General features: G+C 36.5%; 2 protein-coding genes across 3 annotated transcripts; one reads left to right on the top strand and one right to left on the bottom strand.

Moving 5' to 3' along the window:
• Positions 1-418: 418 nt before the first annotated feature.
• On the bottom strand, positions 419-2,160 carry LOC131430296 (glutathione S-transferase 1-like). Of its 2 annotated transcripts, XM_058595159.1 has the most exons (4): positions 1,790-2,160; positions 1,541-1,729; positions 1,279-1,479; positions 419-1,166 (listed from the first exon to the last, which is right to left on the bottom strand). In XM_058595159.1, the coding sequence occupies exons 2-4, from the start codon at positions 1,682-1,684 to the stop codon at positions 843-845; spliced, it is 669 nt and encodes a 222-aa protein (XP_058451142.1). In that variant the 5' UTR covers positions 1,685-1,729; positions 1,790-2,160; the 3' UTR covers positions 419-842. The 2 variants fall into 2 exon arrangements, with proteins under 2 accessions (XP_058451142.1, XP_058451141.1); XM_058595158.1 differs by having other exon boundaries at positions 1,541-2,160.
• Positions 2,161-2,245: 85 nt separating this feature from the next.
• LOC131430295 (glutathione S-transferase 1-like) lies at positions 2,246-3,211 on the top strand. The gene is made up of 2 exons (XM_058595157.1): positions 2,246-2,530; positions 2,587-3,211. Exons 1-2 carry the CDS (start codon positions 2,387-2,389, stop codon positions 3,109-3,111), a joined length of 669 nt encoding a protein of 222 aa, XP_058451140.1. The 5' UTR covers positions 2,246-2,386; the 3' UTR covers positions 3,112-3,211.
• The last annotated feature ends 8,683 nt before the right edge of the window (positions 3,212-11,894 follow it).

Genomic DNA, 11,894 nt, shown 5'->3' with positions numbered 1-11,894 from the left:
CCGAAAGAATCCTCCTTTTCTTGGTTCCATTTTTCATTGGCGGGTGTCGCTACCGGTAAATCAGCTTTGCGACAATGTGCCAAATGCAATCAACTAACTTCGACGGTTACGGTAACGAAGGTTGACTGTGATCAAAGACATCATATTAACAAGATATCCAGTTCTAACATTTCCCGAACAAACCATTGGCAACATCCATTTTGCGTGCATGGTGCCCTCAGGCGAGTCCGCATCGAATCTCGTACATAGAAGTAGGTGAGAGAAATGTCAAATTCGTGTGCGCCAAAACAGCAGCACTGGGCACTCATACAATTGGACATGATATGTTGAATGTGATGCTGTGCGATGGCGTTGCTGAAATGAAAATTGAGATCGCTCCAAGCTGACAGGGTCTGCTGTTATGGAAGGTGACGGATCGTACTTAAAACAGACTTTTATTCATGATGTGGTTAACACATATTCACGTCTTTATCAACTATTTGTTAAACATATACGAAAAGGATTAGTAATTCAAAAAAGAAACTTAAAGAACAGATTTGCAACAGTGGTTTGTGGGCTCTTACGTTCAAACTTGTGTACCATGGTAATTCACGTGTCCGAAATCGTTTGAAATGGTGATTTTTAACGAATTTTCACTTGTATGCTTAACCCAGCATTTTTTAAAAAGCTTGTACTAGTATAGATGTCTGCCTTCTGTCCTCTAACCCTAATTTTTTAGTTGTAAAAATACCAATAGGGTTTAGAAAAATCGTTTCCGACCAGAGTTCATTTATATAAATCTCAAATACAAATTTAATTTTCGACGTAAAACTTAAATGCATTCATCATGTTTCATATCTTGTTCATGCCTTTGCCGAATCCTTCATCAAACCATCGAGAACCAATTTAGTTATTTCATTCGCGCCACTTCCATTAGCCTCCTCATAATACGGCAACTGCTTCAAACGATCCAACCAGGCATAGATTTTTGGGTAGGTCGATTTCTCCACTGGTATTACGCCCATCAGTGATGTAAAAGATGAGACACAGCTGAAATCGGCAATAGTCAACGAATTCCCTGCGACGTAATCGTCGACGAGGGTGTCTTCTAGTAATTTATACGCTTTCTGAATATTTTCCTTCTTCTCAGCGGGAATTTCCGAATTACCCCCGAATATAATTGGTTCCTGAAAATAATTTGAAAATGAACTATGAAAAGTTGACCCACAAATGATATTCAAAAACAATAAACTAGTTCGAAATTAGTTATGTTAATAGAGATAGATAAGAGCTACTTACAAACAGAAATCTCATACGAGCAAACAGTACACCTGATTCAAAATGTAGAATAGAGTGAACCTTGGCCTGTTTGACCAAATCTTTCGGATACAGGCTATCATCTTTCCCATACTTCGACACCAGGTAGATCATAATAGCATGGCTTTCAGAAATGATTATTCCGTTATCATCCAGCATTGGGATGGTATGCTGAGGATTCATCTACAGAAAAATAAATGAAACTTAGACAACGAACGATACGAATACGATTGAAAGTGACGACTTTTAAATACTCTGGAGTGAGATGATCGCCCGCCAGAAGATTGACTATTTGTTGATCTAGATCGATGCCTAGGGCTTTGGCAGTTAATTCCACAGCACGGCACGGAGGGCTCACATGAAGAGTATAAAGTTTTACTTTCACCATATTAGCTATTTGTGCCAAGTAGCGAATCAACGAACAACTGTATAACTGTGCCAAGTAAAAACACGACTGTAGCAAATATGATTTGCAGGATTTTTGTGCTCTTACAAGTGCGAAACATATTGTATAATAAATCGTTCGATGTCACATACAAAGCATTATACGCTCGAATATTTGGATTTTGGGTAGTCCTGATCACAACTTCGCTTTTTATCAGACGTGAGCCATAAAATAATTGATCACTATTGAGGATAACTGGGTTCCACCCGGGAAATCATGTATAAGTGAATATTATTAGTGACAATTATTTTTTAATGAAACTATGATCTCGGGGAAGCCCGGGATAATTTCAGCGCGAATGATTTTAAAAAATATAACGCATGAATGCTCAATTCACAAGAGTGCTAAATGACCGTATAGCTTTACCACCCTAGCTTGACCAATAAGCCCTCTCAGTGACTGTGGTAGTGAATGACGACGAAGTAAGACGCAAATTTGATACCGGTATCTCGGCGCTTCACCACTTCACACGAATACTACAACGACAATGTTTAGTATAGCAACTGACTGAACCGGTCCTACTATATATAGCTTTATTTTAGTTTGTTTTACACATCACAAAACCATCCCTAGAAACAGTTTCACAGCTTTCAGTTGCTTTTCAGTGCTTCAACAGATTACCGGCTTGAAAGATTTGCTTGGAAAATGGCACCGATAACATTGTACACAACTCGTCGTACACCGGCTGGTAGAGCCGTCGAAATTACCGCAAAACTGATTGGTGTCGATCTGGACATCAAATTGGTGGACCTCACGAAAAAAGAACAATTTACTGAGGAGTTTTTAAAGGTAAACCGCGCAAATTTCATAGCTGAAAAAATGATAAAACATTATTGTTTTTTCAGATGAACCCTCAACATACAGTTCCGACTATCGTCGATAATGGCGTGGCTTTATTCGACAGTCACGCTATCATTATATATCTGGTATCGAAGTATGCAAAGAACGATAGTCTTTATCCAAAAGATCTGGTGACACAGGCACGCATCAATGCTATTTTGCATTTCGAGTCTGGTATTTTGTTTGCACGGCTTCGGGGAGCACTGACTCCAATCTTTTACTATGGAACACCGGATGTTCCAGAAGATAAGCTTAATGCCATCTATGATGCATACGGGCTCACGGAAGCGACGTTGAGATCCGACTATTTGGTTGGAGATGCTATTACGCTTGCCGATATTAGCTGTAGCACCTCGCTAGCAACACTCAACGCAATTTTCCCGGTTGATGCTGATAAGTACCCCAAATTAGTCGCTTATCTTAAACGATTGGAGCAAAATTTACCAAATCACAAGGAGTACAATTTGGATCGTGCTATGGAAGCGGAGGCATTTTTCAAACAAAAGTTGATTGAAAACAAGAAACAATAAAATTGATTAGGTTGAAGATAATAGATTATTCCCTGATCAGAATTCATTTGAATCTCTGAAATAAGAGCGTGTTCTCAATAAATCAATCTCCAGCAGTCTCGCTATCGGTTTTTAATTGTAAAATTGTCTAACTCTACTTGAAGACATTTGAAATTTTAACCTGACATCTCTGGTGTTAGTTGAAATTTGGGATTTTTTCAAAGAAAACACTCCAATTTCCGGGAATGGATACAAAAAAAAAAGTTTCGCTCAAAGCTAACTTTTTGACATCTGCAATACTGCCGTTCTATGTCCGATTGTCCCATATTCCAATATAGACAACTGAGAGAAATGCGATTAAAGAGTTAAACTAAGATTTCTATTTGGAGAAAAATGGTTCCATGAAAAAAAATCTCTTCTGTCAAAAAACTATACTTAGCAACAACACTCTTATTTTTGCCTGTCGATGTTTTCGTTTGTAAATTGAATTAAAGCAATTTTTTCATGATGGGACAGTTATGCCTGAAGATGTACCAAAATAGGCAAAATTCTATGCATATCAATCCCGTTGTGATTTCACTTTTCTACAGAAATACCAGGTGTACAGATTTCTTATAAAGTGTAGCCGACATTTTATGTTGCAGAATTTTGAAAATCGAGTTTTTCGCAAATATTTGTCAAAATTTACAGACTTTTCAGTTGGCCGCGCTGTTTTTATTCTGCTTGCCAAGCCAATTTCGTGTATAGCGGCCCTTACACGAGTCATTAAAAATGTCATAAAAAAAATAATATCATTTTATTGAACGTGTAATGGTGCAGTAATGACGAGATTTCTATCAAATTTGAAATACATCATTACTTATTCATCATTAAAAATGACAAAAATAATGCTCGTGTAAGGACCGCTTATCATACTTCATAGAGAAATGAAAACCCGCAGACAGACAGAAGAGAATTGATGTGCTCAATATGCAGTCCTACGATTTCTTTCAAACGAAGCTGACGGTTAGCTAATACAATTTGAATCAGATTAATCCACGGCCGATATATACAGTTCTAGAAAGGACGATTCGAGATCGGCTACACGGATTCCGTTGATGGCAGAAATTTAAGTTATTGCAATCTGTTCTTAAAAAACAACTAAAAACAATTACTGATGCAAGTTCTAAATTGTCTTATCATCTTATATGGTAAAAATGAGCTCGAAGAATTGACCAAGAGCGAATAAGACATTATTGTCGACTTCGCAAACGATCGTGCCAGAGGATAAATTGAAATATTTTGATAACATAACTACGAAATAATCTCTACGGAAAAGGCGATGAATCTATATCAGTATAATTTAATAGCTAAATCAGTGTATTACAATGCACCATTAATATACATTTTTTTTTTAATATCTTGTTTTTTCTTCAGTGGGACGATTATGCGTAGAATATTACAAATGGGACAATTTAGTGGAACTTTGCAATATTTTCAGGCTCATTCCGGTTGGTCTTCGATATACGCATTCTTTAAGTGATGTTTTTTGTCGATAGCTATCCGTGCAGGTATGTAGTGTTAGCACAGACTAACAGACAGGACACTCAAATTGGATTCTTCAATCATTTTAACGGTCATTTCGAATATTCCTTTATTTGGGACAGTACTCACATTTGTCATGATGGCGCCACGTTACCTTATCAAAAACATCCGGCTGTCATCTAGACTGTGTTCATTTTTTTCATTTGCCAACAGAGTTGCCATTCAAACAGAATTACCTGTGATGTATTTATTTGTATACGTCCATGCTAATTTCATGCAGGATACAGATTTAATATATATTGTCAAAACTATTTACATAATTGTGCCTACTTCTCATCCTCAAACGCAACACAAAATCGAACCCGTTTTGTTACAATATTTACTTGCTTCTGGTCTGCCGCCACTTAAATTCGGGTAAAAACTACCAACACAATAAAAAATAGTCTAGATGAACAACGTTGAGTCAAATAAATGGTTACCTTCCAACATCGCGAAAAAGTTAAATATATTATCAACGTAATCCAATAATTTATAGTGACGATTCATTTTCAAATATTTTGATGAAATCAGGCATCCCTGCAAGCAGCTGATCGGTGTTGACAAACGAGGGGAAACCAACTAGGAAAAAAACTTTTACATAACACAAGGGGTGTACCGATAGTAAATAGTTCGCGCAGTACAATATAGGTGGAACTAGTGCATCACGAAAAATTATTTTTATAAGAATTTACTCATACTGTCATGTCTGTTAGTCTGTGGTGTTAGTTTTAAAAAAAGTGGAATAAACTTCAGAAATTCTCCAATAAAACTAGTCCAACGGGGCTCCAACTCCTCATATTAAAAATGGCTCAATAATGGACCTCTGTCAGCCGGGTTTGTCGAACGAAAAAAATGGCATTCGGTTCAACGGTCTGTTTCAAAATCGTCAAACGAAGGTCCCGTGTTGGCCTCCCGTTGAACGATTGATTGGACGTTCATGGGACCAATGATCCAACGTATTGGACCAACGAAGGACCACCGTTGAACGTTTTTTTCTAAGAGGGAAGGCTAATGCTCGAAGCGCCCTACAGGATAATTGCTACATGTTGATTGCTTTAAAAAAAAACCCGTTAAATTTCTTATACAAGTCGCAGTCAATCTCTGTCACCATCACCGTCCAAATTAGTCACATGCCTGGAGACATTCACACATAACGTCACCGTCACAGAACGTCTTGACAGACGGAACGTGTGAAAGTTTCGGTAAAGAAAGTATCGAAATAATTTTGACATATGCTGACGTTCCGGTGACGGTGACGGAAGCAGACGGATCGCCTGAATCGTGCCTTTAATCAGAGTGACGACTTCTCATACGTAATGTTCAAAACATTTAATACAAAATGTTGGCAGTGTCGTTAGCAGCGATGCCAACCCTATCCGTAGATCTACGGATTTCTGTCATTTCAACGGATCTACGGATGAATCATCTGAAATCTACGGATTTAGCATTATTTTATCAGAAATCTCCAGATCTAGCATTATATCTCTATATATCAATGGAAAATAATTAAATATTGTTATATCATCTCCATTTTTTTTTGCTTGTCCGATTAGAATAGTAATAATGCATCTATAAGCCACCGATCAGTCATTGTTGGAAGCCTGCCTTTGTAGATTGAAGCATAAAGCTGATCAGTTTATGTAAATGTACGAGTATAAGTGCACTTGAAAACAAATCTACGGATTTAAACTCAAGGCAAAGTGGCATCACTGGTCGTTAGCTTTACATTGAATGTACGCTAGTTTGAAACTGGAAGCTATCATTCCAAACGAACAGCTGTCGTCACTCTGGTTATAGGCACTCTGGACTGGATCGTACATTATTCTTGTCACCGGGCCAGAGTTGCCAATGTTCCAGATTTATCTGACGTTCGCCAGATTTTTTCATTTCAACAGACACTCTAACAAACCCAGATCTTTTGCCAGATTTTGAAGATTTCAACAGATTTCCAAATTTCCTGCATTTTTTCTGCCAGATTTCTCAGTTTTATTTGAAAGTCAAACTTCACGTCTGTGTTGCTATGTAGAGATCATAATTTACTAACAAGTCAAAGAGAATATCTTAAGGAGCAAGTGGAACTTATTTTTGTTAACATAGATGATGCCAGATGTTGACAGCCTTTTTCCTCCGAAAGAACAAGATTTTATTATTTGGCACTTGACATTCCGGCACTGGACTAACTATAGAGCTTTCTGTGGCAAACCACTGACACTAAGAATCTTTGTCTAGAAATTAAAAACCGCTGGGATATTTCGTGATACAAGCCAGTTGTCGTATGTTCGAGCCCCGACCTGGAAGGATTCTTAGTATCAGTAGGATTCATAGTACTAGCCATGCAATGATTCTGTAAACTAAGAATCGGCTGCGAAGTCTGTTGAAACAGAAAGGCCAAATTCCACAAAATGAATGTAATGCCAGGACTTTGGACTTTACGGTTCACACGTTATATCTGGTGGTCAAGGAATGGCAATGGAAAGGAACTGTTTGTAATTCTTATTTAAACGCTATGTTAACCACACGGAAAGTTTTCACTTCCGGACCGTGTATTTGTGTCAATAATGAAAGCCTTAAACTAATCTACACTACAGGCGAAGTCCCCACAGAGAGGAATTGGCCTAGTTTGGAACAACTAAATGTATTGTTGACATTCAATGTCGAATGTTTATTGAGTCAAATTAAAAATTGTCTGTTTCAAACCAAAGATTCATATTGATCCAAATAATTATTACAATAAATTTCAACTCATTTAATATTATTGTTGTAAGATTGAAAATGTTTGATTACACCAAAAAAATTGGTTATTTTAAATCATATTCGAAGTTGTCCCAAACAAAATTCAGCTTGTTGGATGATGCACATATCACATCAGTTCAATATAATATATCACTTTGAACAACATATGTGTTGAGCATAAATAACCTAAATTTTCGGTTAGGTGAATACCAACCTGACGATTAACTCAAAACAAAATAGTTTTTCAGTTTGCTTCGGTTGCTTTTATCGTTAGCTCGCTTCTTCTCGGTTGTGTTTAGTTTTCGTGTCATCTCAGTTTCCATTGTTGTTGAAGTGATTTTATATTGTAAAAAGTGTTAGTTGAACTGTGCAAATGTGTTTATCAATCAGGGAATTGTTTTTTGAAAGTAGTACAATGTGCAGCGATACCATTGATATTTTCAAAATAACGGAAATATTTTTCAATGACGATAATGCGCTTCTGCTGCTCTGCGAGAAATATAAAATAAAAACACTTGCAATCGTGTGAAATAAGCACTACAGCTAGATCAGTAGTAGTAAGTAACATTGAATACAATAATAGTAATAACTATTTATTAATTTTAGTTGTTTGACGTAAAGCCGCCATAACTAAGTTCAGTTTTTGCAATGACTGAGCGGAAACATATATTGGAGAAGCCAAATGAATGAAATAATAATAGTAATGTTATAGATCTACATAATTTAGAAGGGACCACTTATTTACGACTATGTAATTACAAAACTTGGATCTATGTATTTATGTGTAAAATATAAACGTAAAAATAAAATTCATTTCATTTCCCTTAACCAAAAATAGAACGTTCTACCACAAAACTTCTCATTTCCTTCGAACAAATTTTTTCTTTGAATCAACAAGAAGTGATGATTGCACTAACTATTTTGTTGGTCATTTTAGAAAAAAACTCAGTATGTGTAATCCAAACTTTGTTTAAAATAAGTTGTGAAGTATGGTTGAATTTACCTAAGAGTTTTCAACTGTTAAACTGGAACAACCACCATTATAGCTGTTCCAAACGAATATTTGTTGAAAATACCTTAAAATCGGAGCTAAAAACAACCTTGTATTTCAGTTTATTTCGAAGTTCATAGTCAGTCAAAGTAAATCAAAAACATGTTTGTGCAAATTTCAATGTAGAAATTCGGTTGAAGTAACCTTCAATATGGTTGATAGTACCATAGTTTTTTCTCCGTGCCGTTAACGTTGAAAGAAGTTGACTGATCGTCTGAATCAGAGATGCCAGGTAAAAATCTCAAAAGTCTGCAAACAGGGTCTGTAAATCTGAAAAAAAAATCTGCAGTCAGCAAGTATGTCTTGCTGGCAGCAATTTCTCTATAAAGTATGACACGCAAAACTGACTTGGCGAGCAAAAAAAAATCGCGGAAATTTCAAAAGACTGTAAATATAGACGAAAGTCTGCGAGATTTTCAAAAGTCTGTAGAAGTCTGCGAGAATTTCAAAAGTCTGCAAAAAATGTCTGCAGCACTATACCTCAAATCTGCAGATTTACAGACAAATCTGCAGACCTGGCATCTCTGGTCTGAACTGACATGATATGTTGAATGTGATTCCGTTCGATGGCGTTGCTGAGCTGAAGATTGGCCCATTGTCGCAAAGCTGATTTACCGGTAGCGACACCTGCCAATGAAAAATGGAACCAAGAAAAGGAGGATTCATTCGGAAATTTTCATATCGGCAGTAGTGATTTGCAACATTTTTAACGTTTATTCAATACAGAGATGCCAGATATTTTCATAGAAAATCTGTATTGATTCGTATAAAATATCTGTATTTATCTGTATTCACTAATAAAATGAAATTTCTACAATACAATTATGTTAAAAGGTGTTATTCCAATAGATTATGGTTATAGAGTGGTAGATTAAATTTCATATCTTATATTATATTCATCGACGAAATTTTATAGTTTTTTTCCTATCAACAACATTTGAATTATGGTGCCATATACTTGTCTAATTTGAAAATGTTCACTTCATAAGTTGAGATGGATTTCCAAAACCCAATATGCAACGTCAAGTCAGGTAATACTAGAGTGACTATAATCTACTATGGTCAGTCACGTACCCAGAGGGGGGGCCCAAGGGGCCCGGGCCCCTCCCGAAATCAAAAACTGATATATAATTATTTAGAAGATCTCAGACAATAATGTAATACAATAACAATTTCAGTGGAAAAGTTTAAAGTGTCTGTTAAAAACACCCGTAAAAGATACACCGAGAATTAGCTGTATAAGCAATCTTCAGTAACATTATTTTTTTATCTTTGGGCCCCTCCCGAAACGAAATCCTGGGTACGGGCCTGACTATGGTTATAGGCACTCTAGGTAATACAACTGTCAGTCTGGCAATAATGTTTCATGATGCCAAGACTTGTCTAACTTTTAAGTTCAATTTAGTTACAAATTTTAATATAAATGGATTTCAGTGTTCATTAAATATCTGCACAAAAATATATATTTTAAAAAGTGATTTGTACGTTGATTCCTAAACGTTTATCTCGTCATTGCAATCAAATACTAATAGATAGTTTAATACTTTTGGTGAAATCTGTATAAATCTGCATTAAATTTAAGAAATCTGTAAGAAATCTGTACTCTGTATTAAATCTGTATGCGCATGTAAAAATCTGTATAATACAGATAAATCTGTATAAATGGCATCTCTGATTCAATAGTACAAATAGATATCAGCAATAAACGTACACTCGGAGTAGAAGAAAATCGACTTCAAAGTGATTACTACTACTTTTTTCAATGTAAACTACGATTAAACATAGAAATTTTTCAGAAATGTGTGAAATTGGGAAAGGTTAGGTTTTTTCGGCTCAACATTTTTTTAAACAAAAACCAGTGTTATGTAAATTTCTCGAGTACTAGAATGTATAGCGAACGAGTACTACTTATTTTGGATACTTTATTTGTTATTTCCAGGCATTTATAAAATAACATCAAACCAAGTTTAATGTTCTATTCTGAATAAACGGTAGATTTCGCACAATGAACTAAGATCAACATTACCACCTTAGAGTAAAACCTAATTCTTCAACTTCTACTATGATTTTTCAAATGAATTTGCCCGTTTTCAAAAGAAATCGTTAAAAAGATGGAGCAATTAGAAATTTTCGTACCTATTTGACAGCTCTTGCTGATATTATCATCTCTAAACAAGCAGCGCCTTTACATTTCAGTTTTGCGACAATATGCCAATTGATTTCGTTCCAAGCTGACAGGGTCTGACCAGACTCAGTCAGCTTGGAGCGAAATCAATGTTTAGCTCAGCAACGCCATCGCACTGCATCACATTCAACATATCATGTCAATTGTATGGGTGCACAGTCCTGCTATTTTGGCGCGCACGAATTTGAAATTTCTCTCTCCTACTTCTATGTACGAGATTCGATGCGGACTTGCCAGAGGGCGCCAAGCTCGCAAAAATGGATGTTGCCAGTTGAGCAATTTGACACCTTTGTTACCCACATCGGTGCAGAGTGCACAGATCTATTCATATACGAAATTAAAATGTGTTCAAGGGGGTTTAATCTTACTCTGACGTAAAAACATTTTTGAATCATAATCAAACACTGCGGAACAAGCATATAAAACTTCGTAAGCTACTACTACGTAAGAACTTATGAGGCAAGTAGAAGACAGTTCCATCACGTGTTATAGATGTTCATAAAATGTTCTATGCCTTTTCCAACTGTTCTCTTGTCATTGCAGTATTTTTATTGCATATATGAAGACAAACACGAGAAAAGGTCCTAAGTGCAAATGAGAGTTTCTCTTTGTTTACTTTCTCTTCCGATTATTACGGTCGTATCGGTAATCCCTCTCTTTAACTCTTTACCTAGAATAACGACTGAACTCATCGACTTTCGATCTAAAATTAAGGAATTATTGGAAAATGTAGGAATATGCCGTAATAATTGAAAGAGTAAGTAAACAATAAGAAACTGTTGCTCTTGGGACCTTTTCTAATGTTCATCGAGATATGTCCTCAATAATTGGCACAATGCGGCTCGACAAAACCCACTGGGTATACTCACACTAGCATTCACCACACAATCACTGAAAATAGCCACACCAATACATACACACGTGAATTGGACAATAATTTGTTCGGGAAATGTGAGATCTGGATATCTTGTTAAGGACTATTCACACATTTCAGTTCCGTGACGGTTCAGTGAAAGTGCCTTCAGTGCGCCGTCAGTGTTCTTTTTTAAGGACTATTCACACATATCCGGTTCGGTTCAGTGCCGGCACGACACCGTGCACGGATACTGACATTATTTTTTTCGTTTTCTATGCGCGCATTCACACCTATCCGGAACCGTGCCGTTTCAGTGCAGCTCGCCGTCAGTGTAGCGTCCGTCCGGCAAACTCAAATTCGTCGTCACCGATATTTATTATTTTCACTGAAGTCGGTATGTCATTGCATTGGCTGTG

The sequence above is a fragment of the Malaya genurostris genome, chromosome 2 (genome assembly GCF_030247185.1).
Source record: "Malaya genurostris strain Urasoe2022 chromosome 2, Malgen_1.1, whole genome shotgun sequence".
Taxonomy (NCBI): domain Eukaryota; kingdom Metazoa; phylum Arthropoda; class Insecta; order Diptera; family Culicidae; genus Malaya; species Malaya genurostris.
This window is presented reverse-complemented; position numbering and strand designations above follow the sequence as displayed.